We start from the raw sequence: 19,774 nt of genomic DNA, 5'->3' as shown, positions 1-19,774 counted from the left end.
CTTTACTAATGTGTTCTAACAAACCTCTTAGTGCTTCACAGAACAGCTGTATTTATACTGATATTAAATTACACACAGGTATAGGCTATTTACAGAACTAACCAGGTGACTTCTGAAGGCAATTAGGTCCACTGGATTCTAGGTCGGGGTATAAACAAAATATTTTTTCCACTTCCTAATTATGAGCCACTTTGTGTTGGTCTATAACACAAAATCCCCTAAAAAGTTCAAGGAGTATGAATACTCTTGCAAGCAAAGCACTGTATCCCAGTTTGGAAGCTAGGGTCAGAGCACAGGGTGAACCATGATACAGCACCCCTGGAGCAGACAGAGTTAAGGACCCCAGTCAAGGGCTTAAGGGCAGCTTCCTGAAGGTGCTGGGGCTGGAACCACCAACAATCTGATACATTTTTCTCAACATCAGATTTTCAAAAGTGCTTGGATACTATTAAGGCACAACGTTTTCTCAGTAAGCCAGACCCATGATCAGACTACCTGCTTGAATCTAAAATGCTGGCCTCTTAGGAACTCCTCTAATGGACGAAATGTGGAAATTACTTGGCGCGAGGACAGAACTGTACAGAGATGTAACAATAACGTCTAGCTGAGTTACTTGTGGTCCTGTAAGTGGTGTGTGTGTGTGTGTGTGTGTGTGAATAACTGTACATTTTTGCCACAGAAAGATGAACTGCAACTGTTTTGCAAATAGACAACAGATATGTATAGGCAACAAGTTATGGCTGATTTTTAAGAATTAGGCATTCAACTCGCTGATTGTTCCTGGAAACAATGGCACTGGCCCTCACGCCACTTCAACCATGATCATAATGAAGCAGGATGAATTTAAGACTGCCTGTTCAAATAGTTTTAATCATGTCACAAAAGGTGCCATGTCTGAAGTTATATAGATAGATATAATAGATGCACTCCTGAACAGCTTTTGCATTGTTGCAGGGAGCATTATTCTGCTAAATAAAATCACTGACATTATGAAATAAGTTTGTCACCAAGGTGTGCACTTAGTTGAGACCCAACGTTTTCCAGCAGAACATCCAGAGGCTCTACCAGCTTGCCTTCCTCACATAGTGCACCCTGGTAAAGGCTCTTCCTTAGGTAAGCGATGCACACACAGCTGTCCACCGGATGTAAAAGAAAACATGATTCATCAGACCAGGCCACCTGCTTTTATTGCTCATTGGTCCAGATCTGATGCTCACATGCAGGCGCTTTCAGTGGTGCACAGGGATCTGCATGGGCACTTTGACCAGCCTGCAGTTACACAGCCTCATATACAACAAGCTGTGATGCAATGTGTCATTTCAACCACAGCCAGCAATAACTTTTTAAGCAGATTGTACAACAGTAGCTCTTCAGTGAAACAGTACCAGATGGACTAGCCTTTTTTCTCTAGCCATTACAATCTGGTACTTGTCAAAGTCGCTCAGACCCTTAAACTTGCCCTTTTGTCTGCTTCTTACACACCAACTTAAAGAACGGACTGTACTATCCAATATACGTATACATGAACCTTGACTGGTGCCATAGTAATAAGAATCAATGTTCTTCACCTGCCACTGCCTTTAATGTTATGGCCGATAGGCGTATGCAGTTTCATGTTGTCCGAAAACGGACAAAATACAATGATTCTGATCATTTATGTAACCGCTTGCATTAGTATATAATTATCAATTTTTAATACATACCAGCTTTTTATACAAGATAGATTTACCAAAATTCTGAACAGGCAAAAGTGTTTTTGAGAGAGAACACAATAAAACAAGATGTTCTTATTGAATATCATTTATTAAGTACTCATATTTTCAAACAAAAACCCAAACTATTTACACTCTCATTAATCTGCATGTTATTTTATTCTTATCAAGATTTTACCGTTATATCTGATTTCAAAAGTTTAGCTACAAGACAAACTTAACAAGTAGAATGAGAGTAGGCAAATGGTTCACTGCATCACCTCCATTACAAGTTACATGCAAATGATGTGAAGACAATGAGATCTTAACTCAATACTGATTTTCTCCCTTTTTTACTATAACTATGGGAGCTGAAAAATAGCTTTTCCTGTAGGTATTAACTTTTTTTCCCCCCCCAGAGGATAGTCTTATTTTTTTCTGACAAATTATGATTAAACCCACAGCTAACATGGGTACGTGTATCTCCAACTTTTGTCCTTAAGGATACATCTTTTACAAACAGGACAACTCCGGCTTAGTTATCCATTGTTCTGATCATCCTCTATTTAATTAATCACCCTTAAAGGACATCATGCATGTAAGAACTCCAATTATTTCCATAGCCATTACAAATCAGAACCATTCTGTCAGAGAAATCATTATGGCATGACTTAATTTAATAGCAATGAGACGCTGTTAAATTTGCATGCAGCTCAAAGCCTTGACAAAAATTACCAAAAAAGGGCCACAAAAGTTAGACAGTAATTTCAGTTAATTCCACTACATAATTCACTCATCAATTCAATCTACATGTCTTTAAAACAACACCTTAATTTTTCACCATGTTGTGTTTTCTGTAACATAAAAAAGCCTTAAACTATTTAGTTAGACCTAGCCAGATTCTATCTAAACTGAAAGAATGAGTTTTTCTATGTTAATTTAGGCCTGATGGTATTTTTAGATCACACACCAAGCTTAATCCTCAGCCAAAGCTCTGGATCAAGTTAATGACTCGTTTAGTTCAGAAATAAACATGGAAAAAAATTCAGGTTAACTAAACAGGTTAAACACTTTCTTTTCTTTTTTTTTTTTTTTTTAAAGTACAGTCTTATCTGTACAGTTAAGGCATGTACTAAAGGGGGGGGGGGGGGGGGGGAACACAACAGAGAAAAGCAGTAATAGCATATAAAGTTTAGGGTAGCCAGGAGTATGAAAGTCTGTTTTTGAATACAATTTAATGAAGACAGCAGCTGAGGGAAGGGAAGTTTGTGTTTGATACTGGATGATGATCCGGCTTGCATGTGTGCTCAGCAGACCTCAATGTATGTTTGTGTTAGCCATGTATGCAATAAGGGCTTTAATAGTCTGTACAGGTGTTGAGTAATAAATCCAGAGTTCCAGTATCCCGCTCTTTGCTTAGGCACACAACGATGAAGTTGATCACCTATTGAGGAAGCCAGAAAGCCATGGAGGTAGATCACACTCCTATCAGTTCAGTCACTTCACACCATTCAGGAAAGGAGGTGACATCTAAGAGCAGGTAGGGTCTGTGGTCTTCCTCCGGGAGAAAGAGAGGAAAAAGATGAGATTAGGAGGAAAAGAAAAAAAAAAAAAAGGAAAAGCCAGCCACTGTCCTTGCCGAAGCTCTGGTATATCGGCCTGCAAAATAAGCCAAACAGACACAAGGGTTCGACATGAAAGCAATGAAATATGAGTTTTCCTTACATAAATGTCTATTTATATTAGTGCCATTACCGGACAGACAGTTCTGCTGGTAGTGTCACAGGCAACTTCGCGCTGAAATGACGCCATAGCTGTGCAGAAGCTCTGTTCATCTCCTCCAATACTTGTTTACTCCTCAGTCAAATGCAGAATCCACAGAAACAGTCTCTGTTCGTCAGCCAGGAACAAGCAATTTATAAATGTCCTTTCCTGCTTTGAGTGCATCCACAGGAAATCTCCAAAAGGCAGAACGTGGAGTAAAACGTTTTTAACATTCAAAATGTCTGATGTCTTATTAGCCTACTTCATTGGTGTGTGATGAAGATTATGTTCAGTCCAAAGAATTGCTGAGTTAAGAAGACAAAAGAAAAACCCACAGCATTACTTATATACATGTCCAAAAGGAGGGAACAACATGCCTGTTTAGATTCTCACTGGAGGGGCTTTAGCTGGAGCCAAAGCTTCAACAGCACCCTCTGTCTTTGTCTACGTGTCCTCACAGGTTCCTCACAGTTTTGAGTGTGTTAAAAGTGCATAGTGAGAGCATCGAGGCAGTGATCGTTCTCTCGTTATCAGACATCAACTGCTGGGATACTCCCTTCGCCCACATGGAAACAGAAAGGCTAAATACAGTCCCCAGGTTATGAGGACAGAGTTGAGGTCATGAATGTCCCTCATGTTCTTCTGTACTTTCCAACACGTCAAAGACATGTCCATCTTTGTACTGTCTTTAAACTTTTTAAAAGCAAAAAAAAGAGAGAAATAATTCAAACTTAAGAGGCCAGTTCTAGATATTCTGGGGAAGAAAGCTCTTAAAGCATCAACAATCGCATCATTCGTGCATCATTTCAAGGTACCGAAAAAAAATGGTCTGTGCTGTTTTTGATTTTTTACCCTCCCCAGGAACACTTTTTTTTCCTCTGGATGAAAAAGTATTTAAATCCACTGTGAAAAAAATAAAAAACAGGCAAAAAGTAAACAAAACAAAAATTCAGTAAACAAAATATGGTCAGCTTTGTAATAAACTGCTTGTCTCAGCACCCAATCCCCAAAGTCACAAGTATGGAGACTTTCTGTATGCCGCACCCATTTCACAACAAGGGAGTGGGAAGAGCTGTCATGTGATTACAGCACCGCCTCCCCAAATGTTTCTAAATCCAACCCTCCAAAAAAGGGAAATGCACACCCATCAAAGTCCAAGTGTTTTTCTGTAAACAACCAAAACTCCAGTATGGAATATATATATATTTTTTTCTCTCTCATCATCATAGTCATAATGTCCATATGAACAGGATTGTAGAGGCAGTGTCTTCTGGTGGTAGTCAGCTTGATCCTCCACCTGCTTGCTGAACAGGTTTTTGAAAAAGTTGCCTTTCGCTCCATTCCCAAGTCTGACTACACTTCCATGTTTGCGTTGAATTATAAAAGAAAAAACAAATCCGGCTTCACTGTTTTTTGATTTTTCACCTTTTTTGGAATACATTCAATATTTTTTTGTAAAAAGACACAACACACTTCACATGGTGGCAATGAAACTAAAAACTACAGGAAAATCATTTCAAAAATAATAAAAAAAAGTAGCAGCCCCAAGTGCTTGTTTGAAGTCCAAATACTTTTAACTTGTGTATAGGTGTATATTAGAGATACATATATGCCATAACAGAGTCAACAACAAACAAGTAACATTATATGAACATTTTTGTGCACTTTTTTGTGCACTTGCACAGTTTGATGGGATCGATTTATGCCAGTCAGTCACTTGCTCAGGAGTAAGAGAGTGGACAACAAGGCAATGTGAACCACATCCCCCAAAAAAGTGGACAATCCTGTTAATGGACCATCCCCAGGCTACACTTGAAGATCTACAGAAAATGGTGTGCACAACGCACAAAGCTCTTGGTTTGTAAGCATGGGAGTGGGGTCTTTACCAAGATACACCCCCAAAAAAATAATGTCTCAATGGCAGCAATGAACTTCAATCACTCGCCCTTTTAAGTTCTTAGGCACATGTGTGGACAGAAACACTCACTCTCATGCACGCACACAGACTCAAATGCACACCTACACAAATAACCTCAGGACTTGGCCCATAAGCCTACTAGAGGCACTGATACAGGTGGTGGACAGAAGAAGAGAAGGTAAAAGAACAACAACAACAACAACAACAACAAAACATGGTTGCATGCAGTGCGCTGTATAAAAAAAAGCTAAAGCTTTTTCTGGTTGCATCTAGAGCTTTCTATCCATCTGGGGATGAGGAAATGTCAAAAAAAAAAAAAAAATGGATGGGTTGTGCCATTGCTCTGTCAACCTCAGTCAAAGACAAACATGCTGCAAATATACCACACGCACGCAAGCGCACACTTTCACTTATGAAGCACAAAATTCTAATTTGCTTGATGGGAGTAAAAATAAATCAAAAAATGGCATCTTGTCATTTTATACACCTTGGTAAGCAATGCAAAAAAAAAAAAAAAAAAAAAAATTGTGCAGACTGGTATGCTTTAAACAAAACACACCCACTCACTCAGTCACACGCGCACAAAAATATTATTCTCCATAACATATCCGAACCCATTTTTTTTTTGTCATTTTGTCATTTTTTTTATACAAGTGCAAATCTTCAAGTTTCATGAGAAAAAAAAATCTTATTTTATATAGCTTTTTATAGAAACTTTTTTAATAAAGAAAAAAAAAAAAAAACAGTGTTTGTCTTCAAAGAGAAATTCGTCTTTTTCTGATACGATTTGAACAAACAGGACGGTCATCCAATCTCTCAAATCACCTCAATGTCCAGTTTTAGATGATCTTTCATACACACACACACACACACACACACACACACACACACACTATGTGGAAATATTTCTGAATCCATACCACATATTATAACATGTAAAACCTTCTTTTAAAAAAAAAAAAAAAAAAAAAAAAAAAAAAACATAACCCTATCAATATACCACCTTCATAAAGTGCATTAGTGTGAATAAGGTGCTTATTGTGTAAGTGCCAGAAATTAATTAACCCCCAAACATCACCCCTTTCCCCCCCAACCACACCACTTGCAGGGGAATCCTGGAGCTGTAACCAATGTAAAAGGAGTACCACTACTCTATTTACACCCACTTTATACTATAGCTGCAGTTTCCCCTCCAAACACACAGACACATCCCTCTCTGTTTATCCTGGCTCTTAACCCCCCTCCCCCCAATCCCCAGCAGTGCACATTGGACTTGCGGAGTCTGATTAGTTGGACCCGCGGAAAAAGGCCTCAGGTAGCTATTGCTGTGGACTCAGTAATCCTCCACCATCTCCATCTCACTCATGCTCATCCGATCCCCTGCACCATGGAATGAGTAACCTACACACAAACACACAATCAGTGAAATCACAAAGGACTAGTGTGGTTGTTGTTTTTGATTAACACTGTAAATAATGCCTTACCATACAATATTTACACTGGATCATCACACTGCAAAAATTCCAAACCTTAACACACCTACTGAGTAAACACCTACTATGAGTAAAACTAGTTTACTCATAATTGACCTGCAAAGTACATTTTACTTAAATAAACTAGAATTTTGAACTGTAAAAAGATGCAAGCATGTGTGTACCCAAGATGCTTGGATCGGAGTGCAGCATCATGGGCTGTTTCTTCTTCAGTTTCCCTGCCTGATCATAGCCCATCCCTCCTTTCCCAGAATGAACTGCCTGAAACATGGACTGCAAAGCAGCAGGATTCATACCCCTCATGGAATCCTGGATAGACAAGAAGAAAGTGAGAATGAAAAGATCTAGACATCACCTGATTACATACATACAAGATTTATCCTTGGCTACAGATGCATCAGCTGCGCTCAAACATTTCATTTGAAAATTATCTTAAAACAGAACGTTAAGGGTAGAAATTTTTAAGCTGAAAAGATGCGTAGGCTACATCACTTTAATATACGAACATACGCCTAGCATCACCAGAGGACACAACAGGCCTCCTTCACCCTGATTTGGTGCGAGTGTAAGGTGGTTAATTAAGTTGAGCTAAGGTTATAGCAGGGTCCTTCAGCACTTAAGAAAACTCTTGAGATAAAAAGCCTGCATATGGATGCTTAAATTGGAAACAGTAAAATGATAAATGAGCTTTGTTTGTCATATACCGCTTACAAACATTTTTTTTTTACTCTCGTTGGCAATTTCTTCCTCAGAACCATCCCCGGAACCTAAAAAGAGTAACACTGCACTTTTTCCTGCGTGTCATCAGAAGGTTTTTTTGTGCCATTCAGCTCTTTTACTGACAGCGTACCTACTGGGAAATCGAGCACTAAAACGTGACAAGATGGGGCGGGTCGGCCCTTTAGACAGTTTGTGACAGAGGCTTGGTAGTGATGAATAAAATAAGGGAGTATTTTTGGAGTAAGGTTCCAAAACATCCATTACAACACTTACCAAAATTGCATTTTAAAGATATTGGTAAGCAATGCTAAAATGCTTTTTAACCTTGACAAAAAACTGTGACCGTGTTAGTGTTTCCAGTGTGTTGTCATGATCGGGTTAAGCAACATAAATGTGAAAAGGAAATAAGTAAATTAAATAATAAATCATGTACACAATTTTGAAAGAATGGCATTATTTGCGCTGAAAGCATACATTTGTTCTTCAGGTTGACTTTGCACAATGACCTCGTAAATAACAAAAGAAAAATATTTATATATAACGCTATTACACATGGCTGACTTTTTTTTCTTTGCAAATATACAGCTATAAGATCAATAAAGAGAATATTAGTCCATTCATTATATTACAGGTCATGTAACAACATATTTTCAAGTATGTTTTAAACATTGTGAATGCAAGTATATCCAAATGTGCAGTCATTTATTTGCTGTATTAAACATTTGTAAAAAATTTTTAACATTAATATCAACACTATGCTCAAATTAAAGAGCTAATGAGAAAGTTACTCCAATCACAAATGCCTTATGTTTAGATTTTGTACAGAACTCACTCCAATCTAGTAATTTATGATCCGTTTATTGTGAGGATTTTTTACCTGTAGAGGAAAGCTGTTCATGGTCAGTCCACCGACCTCCTTAGATAGCTGGAAAGGAGGAGATAAAACTTTATCTAACAGATGTGTGATCAATCCACAATTAATTCAAAATTAGTGGAAAATAAGCATTAAATTTAAATGACTGTTTTTGCAATTCATTGTAATCACATTTATATCCTTTTAAAGGTCCTAGCAATTCTTGATTTAACATAGACTTGATAAGAGAACATTAACTCATAAGGTTAGCCTCATTTCTTTTCTTACGTAACCCTCACACACACCTGCTGCTGCCTCTGATGGTTGGCTTTCTGTTTGGCACGGCGCTCCAGAAACTGCTTGGCAAACTCTTTGGCTTCCACAGTGTCGCCCAGATAGGAGCGGATGAAGTCCAGCACCTCATACGGCGACTCCACCTCCTTTAAATATGCCACAATCGTGGCCACTGAGAGACAAGAAAAAAAAGAAAAACAAACTTCACACACAACAAAAACACACAACACACAGCTAGCCATAAAACCAAAAATAATGAAATAAAAGGTAAACAAAAACAAGGAAAACTGGGTGTTTACCATCCAGGGAGGAGTTGGAGTTGTTGGCAGAGGTGTTAAGGGCATGCAGCATCTGCTCGCACCATGTGGTAAAGCCGTCCTGAGCCTTCATCCCCTGCAAGAGCTTCAGTAAACGCTCCTCGTCCTCAGTCCGTTTGCGGCGATTCATCATTATGTACTGATCACTAATGAGAGAAATTTATGAGAAATGCTTTCCACGGAATGATCCAATAATGGTATGTTGAATATGATCCGGCCCATCTGGGGGTGGAGATATGTGAATGAGTGTAGTACCTGAGGGAGGGGCTACTGCGACTGTTCTTCAGGCCTATGCCGCTACGGAGGGAGCTCTGGTTTTTTAGGGCCTCATCCCAAACCCCCATGCTCCCGCCTGAGGGACTGCTGCCACCAGGTGCCTTACCATCTATGCCAGCAGAGCCCCAGAGACCCTCTGAAGCCCACTGTAAAGAACAAGGCAAAATGTAAGCTGAAATTAAACGCATTACATCCGTCAAAATTTTTCTGTATATAAGCTACCACATTAAAGCTTGATGTCCCGATGTAGTTTATAAAATCAAATGTAATTCAAAGGAATTTGTCAATTAATGTATTAATTCATCAATCAGATATTGTCAAATTGTCATAAAAATATGACAACAACCACTAGAGAGCTTCTGATTAATATTGGTCACACAATAATGTTTGTGTAAATGTAGTTGCAATTTACTTAGTAAATTTGCTTTAAAGTTGCTTTTATTTGAAGCTACAGAGAAAACATAATAAAGTGAGAGTATAAATTGACTTACTCTCTGCTGTTGGGCTCTTTGTTGCTGTTTGTAGAGTCTCTCCGAGTCCTGTTGAATATCCAGCGTGTTGATGGACTTGCCCTGCTTCCCGAGTCCAGGGACTGGGCCTGTGCTCCAGCCTGAGCCAGTACTGGCTGCCCCCTGACGTGGGGTCTGCTGTAGTAACTTCATCAGCAACTCCTGCTGCAGTAGGCAGGGACAGGCACAAAGAGAAATGAAATCCTCACCTGAACACATTATCTATGTTGTCTTAGCCTTGCATTTAAAAAATCTTATTCAGATTTGGCCAGGGTACAATTTTGTGTGTGAATTTCAACAAGTCACATCAAACATGTTGAACGACAGACTGAAGTTACTTCTAAACAAACTGGACTTCTAAAACCTGTTTCAATGTACCCCCGGCCAAACCCTAAAGTTATTGACATTATATGAGTAAAAATAGATCCAACATCTCCATGGGAGTGTAACTCTTTCTTTCCACCTCAACATCACCAGCACTACTGCATTAGATTGTAGACAATCCTCACCTGTTTGCGCCTGAAGAGCTCTTCCTCATCTCTCCTCTTCTGTTCCTCCTGCTGCTGTCTCCTTTTTTCATCCCGTCTTTTTCTCTCTTCCTCTTCCCGCTTAGCCCTGAGTTCAGCCTCTCTTCTCTCCTGGAGCTGAGCCATAGACAGAAACCATGTTAGTTGAACATAAAGGACATTGAAGTCAGTACACTCATGTTATTAAGGCTGTTCAGTCTGCAGTGGGCGGTGTGCTCACCTTCTGAAGCTGTTCAAGAGTTGGACCCTGAGTTGAAGAATTCATTGTTAAGTCCCATAGACTGGCCTCACCACCTATGAGAGAGAGAGAGAAACATAAATCAAGAGCAAATTTAAAATAATAATGTGCTGAAAGTATGAACATTAGGGCAACAAAGTTTAGTGAACTACAATACAATATGTGTTTACCTGTCGGCTGTGAGGCTGAGGTATGCATGTCCCACATGGACCCTGTATCTGGCACTGACATTGATCTGTTCATTGAAGGCATCATACCCTGCTCTCCGCATCTACACAAAGAGTTGAAGAGTACATATATGCATGAGTAACAAACATGACAGTGGCAAGTGAAAAACAAGTTTATGCTTCCCATATCACCAATATCGCACTAGAAGCAATTGAAACAACTTAAATAAATGTCTTTATAAACCATCCGGTCATCCACTCGTTTTCTTTACTTCAAATATGAATGACCTCAGTGGTGGTGATATTTGTCAACTGTAATTTTTTACGTGTAGCAGGACATGTTATGAGCATTTCTCCCCATGTTCGAGTTGAAATTTGAACACCAGTCTTTCACAATCTAATCAAAGCTCTAAGAACATTAACATAAATTCTACCTGTTCTTTGCTTCTAAACAAAATGTCCTGTCTTACTTAAGAATTCACCATGTTGCACCACAATCATTTTGTGTGGTCCTAAATAAGGCTTTTATTTGTGCTTCCTTCTTGTAGCAAATTTGATGCTTGTGACGATAAAAAAAAAAAAAAAAAAAAAAAAAGGCTTTTATGAGATCTCTAAACGGGAAATCCAACGAGTCTGACAAGACCTTTACTCCAAACAAACAAAGATGAGGCAAACACAGACAAAACTAAAACACATTGCCTGAATGGTCAGCGACACCACAATCCTTACGCCTACACTACAAGATAAGTGATAACACTACCAAAGAAATAAAAAGATCGTAACAGGCACTTCTATAGCAAAGAGACATTTCTGCCTCAACAGACCTGTTAATGAGTTGGAAAAGCTGATGCTGTTGCAGTTGCTGGTAGAGAGCAGCCGTGGCCAACTCTTGCTGCTGCTTCTTCAGCCTGTCCTGATCCAGATTACACTGAGGATAGACACACTTGAATTAATATATGCAGTGTAAAATGCAAACGAATTAAACACAGATTATTAGATTAAAATAGTAAATTAAATTGCATTTACAAACCCAGACGCTTTCATGTCATAAAGACAGTGAATTCTAAAATGTGAAAACGTTGATTTATTTTTCAACAGTGGGTCTGCTACAGTGTTAGAATCACAAATTTCAAAATGATATAAATTCTCAGAAACATATTGCGGATGCCTAACTAGATTTAAGGTATTAAAGAGTTAAAATATGGTAATGAAAAACATACAACTAATTACGGTGAAGCTTTCCACATGATGATAATTTTATCATCCTTTAAAGCCATATGCGTTATTTATTTACTCATCATGTACCCCTATTTGCATTGAATTGCACTACCTCAGTTTACCATTTACTTTGGCCTTGCTGCCACTTTTCAATGGCTAGAACTCATTGCATATCTTAATTTTCTGTAGTCTATCAGCTAATATTCATCCTCACTCAGCAATATTCGCACATATCAATTTCATTCTCTTATAAATCTATCTATCCGTCTATAAATCCAACTTCTCTTGTGGAAAAAATATCAACAGATGCATTATTTAAAATAAATAAATGAAGAAAAAAAAAATAGTATGACATGCATGATGAATAAATTAATAAAACTTGTTACTTGACAAAATCTTTTGGTGCAAGAGGAATAAAATACGTTGAGGAAAATACTCAGACATACCACATCTACCCTTTATACCAGCACCCCACAACTGCCAGGCCTCTTATCTTATTGTATGTAGCTTTTCCCTTGAACAGAACTGAGAGTATGTTTTTATACCTGTGGGCACGTTTGAGTATGCATACTCACCAGCAGTGGCGGTGGGGAGGGGCCAGGTGCAAAGGGCACCCGCCCCCACATCTTAATAACGTCTCCCAGAGGCTGGAAGCCCTCGTCACAGCCGCGCTTCACCAGCAAAGACATGCTGAAGTAGCCTGCCTGGAACCATTCACACATCTCCACTGTGCTAAAGGGGCCTGCAGCGTGACAAGATATAAACACAAAGCACAAGTTCCCTTCTTAAAAATAAAAAGTGCTTAGAGATACTTAAAAAAGGGTTATGTGACAAAAACTGCTTAAAAAAACTATTTAAGCATTAAGTAGTCCTCTTTCTTCACTTTGTACCCCAAACTAAATTATGCACCCCATTTGTTGACACAATCATATTAATAGGCATATTACCTCAAACAGAAAAAACAGCTGACTCAAAACCCACTTCTGAATATACATTACATAGATGTGTATTTTAAAAGCTCAAAAGTAGCATTTAATAATCTCCCTTTGAACATAACTGAATGTGTTCGATTCAATGTGTTTCCTCTTCTTAAATTGGTAGATGGAAGTTCACAATCATTCTTGTCAAATAGAGTTTGGTGGATTGGAGGTTAAAAGACATTTGGTTAAAAAAAATGGCTTGTAATGCATACTTGTAAAGACATTTATGTTTGCTAGGTGCCCATGAATACACACAAGTACCTACCCTGAATTTCCCCCTGTGGGTCTTTGTAAAACCACTTCATGGCAGAGTCGTGGGAGAGAGGAAGGGCAGCTGCAGTGTTTCTGCTCTCCTGCAGCGTCTGGGTAAAACACTCTTCCTCCAGAGATGTGTCCTGAAGAGCTGCAACCATTTTCTCTGCCTCCTGTGTGAACACAAAAACAGGCAAATACAGAGCTAAAGCAGGAAGAACAGGAAAGTTGATAAAAAACTGCTTATACACACATATAGGTTATTTTTTTGATACCTGCTGCAAGTGCTTCATGCCCTCGTCGTCCTCGGGATCACCCCCCGATGGTGGGAGGTCAATAGCAGCAGAGGAAGAGGAAGGAGGGGATGAAGGCAGACTGGAGGAGGCACTAGGACTCAACTCAGACATAGGCTCTGGTAACACTGCAGCATGTAGACAGACAAGAATGTATTTGATCTTTTATGCTACTTTCAACACACTGAAATAGTTTACTTACCAACTATATTTTAAATGATCTACTTTCAAAATTACGCACAATGATTTAGAACAAGAGCGCAAAAGTATAATATAACATAACATATCATTTTGTATCACATGATTAGCTGAAGAACTTAAAGAAAACAGCAATTATTAATGCTAAATATTTCACGTCAGGATCAGTACTGGGCATCACCTGCTACGTATGGTACCAATATTGGCAACATATCTAAAACTGGAAAAACAAATTCCTAGTACATTTCTATGCAACATGACCTTTTATGAGTATAAAATAAATAAATAAATAAAGAAGTATAGAATTGCACACTGATTACCTTCACTTGGCATCTTGCTTTGCATGGCAGGTGCGGGCTGAGGATCCTCCAGACAAGGGGGGACAGCAGCAGGCACAGGCTCAGCCTGAGGAGCAATGAGGGGCAGGGAGGAAGGAGAGGAGGGAGGAAGAGATTTTATCTCTACCTCGCACACAGCTGCAGAGTCGGTCTCATCTAACCAGGAAAAGGAGGAACGAGAAACAAATGAAAAGGTGAATATTGATTGTTGTTAACTCGTTTAATAATTATTTCAGCTTTTATTTTCTGTTGCAGTGATGTAATATTAATAAGCAATTTTCAGGAAATGGCTGAACAATCTATCATCTCATTAATTTTTTTATCTTAAACCCAAATGTCCTTACAGTATAGCGAAAAAAATTAATTTGACCAACCTGTTTCAATACATTTGACCATCCTATACACATCCACCAACTTTCCACTATTTCATACCTCTTTCGGCTTTGTCTCCAGCACTGCTATCTTTCTTCTCTCCATCTGTACCACACTCATCCTCATCCTCGAGACCTTGAAACTCAAACTCCTCTTCTGGAATAGGATCCTTAGAGCCCTTCTTTACATGAGCATGTAATATTCAAATGAGAGTCAGAGGAGGAAAAAACAGGTGGATAGAAAAGAATAAAAAAAAAAGAATAAAGATTTGTTCACAAACAAAAATTAGGATCTGCTACAATGTCACACAATCAAACACACCTTGATAGGCATGAATGCCCCAGAAGAGTCAAAGGTACCCATTTCTCCATCTTCTTCATCAGTGCACCACTCAGGCAGTCCGTCTCGCTCTTCCTCTCCTCCTTCACTTCCTGCTCTCCTCCTTCCTCCTTCACTCCCTCCATCCCGAAAGTCAAAGTCAAACTTTCTACGGCGAACCTCACCGTGCTCCCGCCAGCCTGCTGAACGGGGAGCATCTTTTCAAGACAGAAAGGTGAAAATGAGAGAATTGGCTAATAATAGCACTACATTGCTGATATCAAGTGAGAAACACAAATCATTGTGTGCCTGGGTTATCCTTTCATCAGTCTGTCCATTTGTATGCGTATACCTTCTCGACGCGAGCCAGCCAGTCTCCAGCTACCGCCTGCGTCTCCACCGCCCTCCTCTTGCTCATGCTCCTCTCGAAGTGTGCGCCAGTTGTCACTGTCTGAACGCATGAACTCCTTCCTTCCCCCAGAGCTCGCTTCCTCAAAGCCAACACGCAACCCCTCCCGACGCAAAGGCTTTTCAAAACGCCTCTCACCCCTACATACATGAAACAAGAGATTACACAGAAAAAGAAAAAAAAAAAGCTTTGAGACCTTGAATGTGGTATGCCACTTCTAAATTTAGACTGATGTATTAGACACGGAAGCACTATTCAAGTGGGATTAGTTTTACCACAGTTATAACGCATCAGTGCAATTAGGAATGACACACAGATCAGGCCTATTACAAGTAAGGTTTATTCAAAAATTTTTTTACTAATAATTGTGCTTTCAGTTCGCCCAAAAACAAATAATTTTCTTTTCAGATTACCTAAAAATACCGCAAAAGTTTGTACTGATTTAGAAATCCCCTACATTATAAGACATTTACATGTAAACTAAATAATTTGCTACTTCCAAGTTAAATACTGTTTCTCCATCTAAACTGTATATAAAAATGATAAGGATGGCCATACCGGTCGTCCCAGCTCTGGCTACGATGGATCTCTCGAACGCTCCTGCTGAAGCCCACCTCTCCTTCCTCAGTACTTCTTTGGTAGAACCCACTTTCTCCACGGCCCCTGCCTACATGCAGCAAATTGTTATACATAAACGTTTTTGAAATCACAGTGCAAAGAAACATGTTTGCTATTTTATTTGGCATCTTAATTTTAAACATTTGCACAGGAGATTTAACGGGACCAAATGTGAAAATCTACTTTTAGATATAATTTTTTTGAGAGTCTCAACTATAGAAACAAGAGAAAAACAACACCTGGCAGTGTTTTCTTTATAAGCCTGCTCTTTGAATGCATCTATTGCACGTGACATTTACAATATTCTATAGGGGGGGGGGGGGAGGGACATTCTCTTGGTTGGGGTCCTCTTAGCTCTGCCCAGGAGACAAAAAACAACAACAACAACAAAAAAAAAAAAGACGCAAAAGATACAGCTCAGGCATGTGTTTTGAATTAGACTATTGAGAGCGATACAGCAATCTGTGTGTTGAACATTCCACATCAGGCTGCTTTCTCAGCTATTCTGTAAAAATACCAAAGATAAATCTTCATGATTGTAACTTTGAGGAATAGTGATATGCACCCTAGAATTGATGGGAAAGCTCTTAAACCAATTTTATAAATCTCAGTAGCAACAGATCCATTGTGTGTGATTTGAAGATGATATTCTCAAAAAAAACTTTTTAAATAAATAGGGCTAAAATTGAGCTGTCTCTAGTCCAGCTATTCCTTAAGAGCTAAAGGGCAGATGAGCAGTTAGACTAGCTTTATTTCGTCCTCAGTGGTCTTTTAACGTTATATCGCTAAATGCTGATCATGTCATTATGAATAAAGTCCCTTTGATATACATACATTACATTAAGTACTGAAAAAACATTTTCCTGCCTGTTTTGTCTGTCAAAAATATGGGTTGGAAAAGCTTCAAGAAGGGTGTGAAGTGTGCTATAATCTACAGATGGTGATTGAGTTTTGGAAAAAATAAATGAAATTAAAAACACTGCATACTGCCTAGGAAAAAAAGTACTTCCACATAGGGGCATTTGGGAGCAGTTCGTTTAAGGCTAGGGACACTGAAATTTTGTGCTTGAGTGAATGAATGAAATATAGGCTTGCAAGAATCTAGAGTTGTAATTCAGATGAAAAATCCTCTTGTATTAACTTTAAAAACAAGTTTAATATGTAAGCTGTAAACGTGAACTGCAAACTACTCACTCTAAAGAGTTTGATTGAATAAAAATGCCCCATTATGTTTGGAGTGGTAATTTTTATCCTTGTGTTTCTTAAACGCAAAGTCTCAAACCATATAGTATAAACCTCCGCCTTGCTCACTCACCTCGGCCACCTCTTACAGTGCCTCTGCCACGGGCAATACTAGCAGGAACGGCCCCACCCCCTTTACCCATAAGCCTCAGCACAGCCACACTGTTGACAGACATGGAAAAATTCCGCTGGAGGCAAAAAAATTTGGGAGAAATGTGGTTACTACCAGGAACACAAACAAAAAAAAAAAATAATAATCACAGCACAAATAATAAAGTATGAAAACAGTAAAAAGTTTTTTTTTTATTAATCTCTTTATTTAACTGTATTCTTGCACTGGACAGTTTCAAGGACAGTGATAAAGACGCGTGTTTGGTTAAACAAAAAGGTTACGTTACAGAGTGGCTTAACCTTCTCTGCATCTTTTTAAAGAAAGACACCACTAAGAAGACTGTGAGTCAACATTTCTTACTTGTTCTTCCTCAGTGAGCGGCACCAGTGCCAATGGTTGCTGAGGCTCATCCTGCAGAATAGCAGCAAACACCTTATCCTGCATGTCCTCTGGGATCTACATATACACAAAAAAGGCAAAAGTGACTCATTACTTCAGAAAAACTCACTTCACATCAACAACATGCAGTATATAATGACAATCTAAGTCGCTGAACTGCTAAGATTCATTTTGGGCTGTTCTCAGATCATTTAGGCACGTTACAGCACATATCCACAAAGTGCTGCTCACTGCCCTCCCTGGAATGTTTAGACTGTTCGGAATGCACCGTTGGGTCAAACCCACGTATCTGAACCTGAAAATCAATTTTAGAGGCCGTAACAACAAACACAAATTGACTTAGAGGTGATGGGTTGTCCCAAAGATGGTATGAAATAATCTCCAGGCCGTACTCGATATTCAAGGTCTTTTGTTAGCTTTTATGTTTTATAAAACGTACATATTTGAGATAGGACCTTGGTAGACTCCCAACACAGCAATTCTGTCACTCAAATCACATGGTGACATAAATAAACAAAGACACTGCAAAGGATGCACTACCACAATGAAGATAATTATTCTCCTACCACAGCTTGCCCTGAGGTGCTTTACACATCCCAGACCACAACAATTTGTCATAAGTTTTAGCTTTACATGATCACAGTTTCTTTTTCTTTTGTAAAATGAAAAAAAATAAAAAATCTCAAACAAACTGATGCAAGTTAGAATAGGATAGAAACCATTAAGAATGCACCAATTTATTAGCTGTACATCCTTATCGGTCAATTTTTTACCTTGTTAACTGCCATTAGCCTATTGGCAAATAAGCTGTCAGTCACCAACACTTGTGTAGAGATTTCCACACTACCTTCATTCTGACACAATAAAATACCATCCACACGAATTCGGTATTCACATTACTACATTTGGCATGTCATGTTAGACTTAAATATAGAGAACTACAATCATAACCTATAGCGTTCATTACAGGAGAAAAAGTTCAGCATTTTGGGTAATTAGAACAGCACCATAATTTACCATAACCAAAAAAAAAAAAGTAAAAAAAATAATAACCTTGTGGCGTTATTTGGCATTACTGCATACCTACATTATTAAGCCTATGATTGTTACAATGTGTGCAAGGGGGAACCTATTCAGTTTATACATGTTAAATAAAATGTCTATAGGCAATCAGTCAAATTTTAATACTAAACATTAATATTGGTCCAGAATTTACAACCAGTGAATGCTTACATAAATCAATAAGAGTATATTAATACAAAGCTGTAATTTGCCTTTCAGCCAGCACTACTGTCACAACTGCTCTGTTGGAAATTAATACTCTTCTGACCAAAAAATTTATGAATTAACAGCACTGTTTTATAATGTTAATACATTTAATATTACGTGAGCATAAAGGCAGATTTGACAGTACCTCAACATTGAAATCTGTAGTCTATATAAACACAGCTGAAAAAAAAAAAAAATCTCACTTCTTGCACATGCTTCCACTAAATCCACTATTGAGTCACAAATGCAAAATAATGCAGAGTGAAATTTTTCACTGCAACTGAAGCTTTAACTGGACCCAAAAATTCACATCTGCACAGAGTCAGTGATCCCTCAAGATCCTCTACTAAAAATAAATGTTTTATGCTTAAACTTTAATTAGCTTAAGCTGCATTTAAAAGCCTCTGTTGCGAATCTGAAAGTAATTCAGTAATTGCAGAATGTTGGGAAGCTGCTCACCTTGTTGTCTTTGATATAAAGTGCTAACATTTCCTCTCGGCCGTAGCGATATTCGGCCAGCTTGTACTTTGGCATAGCGGGAGAGGGAGGAGGGGAAGTCACACTGCCTCCACTGGAAAGTGCACGGAGCCTGGGGGTAAGGTGGAACGAAAGTAAAGAAGAAAGGAGTAAGAACAAGTTTAAGGAAATAACATTTGTAGAAATTCCGGGATGTAGAAATTCCACATCATGAAGGTTCACTCAGAAACCCATTAGTTTGAAGCCAATCATTTTACACACACATCTTCTTCAAAAAGCTTTAGAAAAAGCACATTAGCTCTGCACTGCACATGTCAAAAACAAGAATAATCTTATGCTGGCTGGCGATCAACTATGCAAACAGCAGTCCTTGGCCCAAAAGAGGCGGCCTAGCACCAGAAAACAGGCCACACCTTACTGTCTAATCTCTGTATAAACATTTACAATGCTCTAAAGCAAGAATCAGAGAGGGGGAGGAACAGAGAGAAGGAGTACAACAGTGAATAAGAGAG

General features: G+C 38.7%; 1 protein-coding gene and 1 long non-coding RNA gene across 4 annotated transcripts in view; both read right to left on the bottom strand.

The window, feature by feature from the left end:
* Positions 1-2,038: 2,038 nt before the first annotated feature.
* LOC128518998 (uncharacterized) lies at positions 2,039-5,438 on the bottom strand. Its single transcript, XR_008357802.1, has 2 exons — positions 3,447-5,438; positions 2,039-3,350 (listed from the first exon to the last, which is right to left on the bottom strand). It is a non-coding gene; the product is annotated as an uncharacterized LOC128518998 (long non-coding RNA).
* An 890-nt stretch (positions 5,439-6,328) lies between these two features.
* Positions 6,329-19,774, bottom strand: part of gigyf1a (GRB10 interacting GYF protein 1a) — a 28,549-nt gene continuing 15,103 nt past the window's right edge. Inside the window, exons 4-25 of one of the 3 annotated variants that reach the window (XM_053492459.1) lie at positions 19,245-19,374; positions 17,478-17,573; positions 17,079-17,193; positions 15,704-15,812; positions 15,089-15,285; positions 14,740-14,954; positions 14,479-14,599; positions 14,029-14,202; positions 13,493-13,638; positions 13,231-13,390; positions 12,561-12,727; positions 11,592-11,695; positions 10,771-10,871; positions 10,583-10,656; positions 10,345-10,479; positions 9,818-10,000; positions 9,306-9,472; positions 9,033-9,196; positions 8,745-8,905; positions 8,464-8,511; positions 7,031-7,175; positions 6,329-6,774 (exon numbers count right to left, since the gene is read on the bottom strand). In XM_053492459.1, coding sequence (XP_053348434.1) covers positions 6,707-6,774; positions 7,031-7,175; positions 8,464-8,511; positions 8,745-8,905; positions 9,033-9,196; positions 9,306-9,472; positions 9,818-10,000; positions 10,345-10,479; positions 10,583-10,656; positions 10,771-10,871; positions 11,592-11,695; positions 12,561-12,727; positions 13,231-13,390; positions 13,493-13,638; positions 14,029-14,202; positions 14,479-14,599; positions 14,740-14,954; positions 15,089-15,285; positions 15,704-15,812; positions 17,079-17,193; positions 17,478-17,573; positions 19,245-19,374 — 2,980 coding nt within the window. In that variant the 3' untranslated portion in view covers positions 6,329-6,706. The remainder of the gene's footprint in view (positions 6,775-7,030; positions 7,176-8,463; positions 8,512-8,744; positions 8,906-9,032; positions 9,197-9,305; positions 9,473-9,817; positions 10,001-10,344; positions 10,480-10,582; positions 10,657-10,770; positions 10,872-11,591; positions 11,696-12,560; positions 12,728-13,230; positions 13,391-13,492; positions 13,639-14,028; positions 14,203-14,478; positions 14,600-14,739; positions 14,955-15,088; positions 15,286-15,703; positions 15,813-17,078; positions 17,194-17,477; positions 17,574-19,244; positions 19,375-19,774) is intronic. The other 2 variants (XM_053492467.1, XM_053492473.1) reach the window with 2 other exon arrangements.

The sequence above is a fragment of the Clarias gariepinus genome, chromosome 1 (assembly GCF_024256425.1).
Source record: "Clarias gariepinus isolate MV-2021 ecotype Netherlands chromosome 1, CGAR_prim_01v2, whole genome shotgun sequence".
Taxonomy (NCBI): domain Eukaryota; kingdom Metazoa; phylum Chordata; class Actinopteri; order Siluriformes; family Clariidae; genus Clarias; species Clarias gariepinus.
The sequence above is the reverse complement of the archived record's forward strand: the minus strand, read 5'-3'. Positions and strand labels throughout refer to the sequence as shown.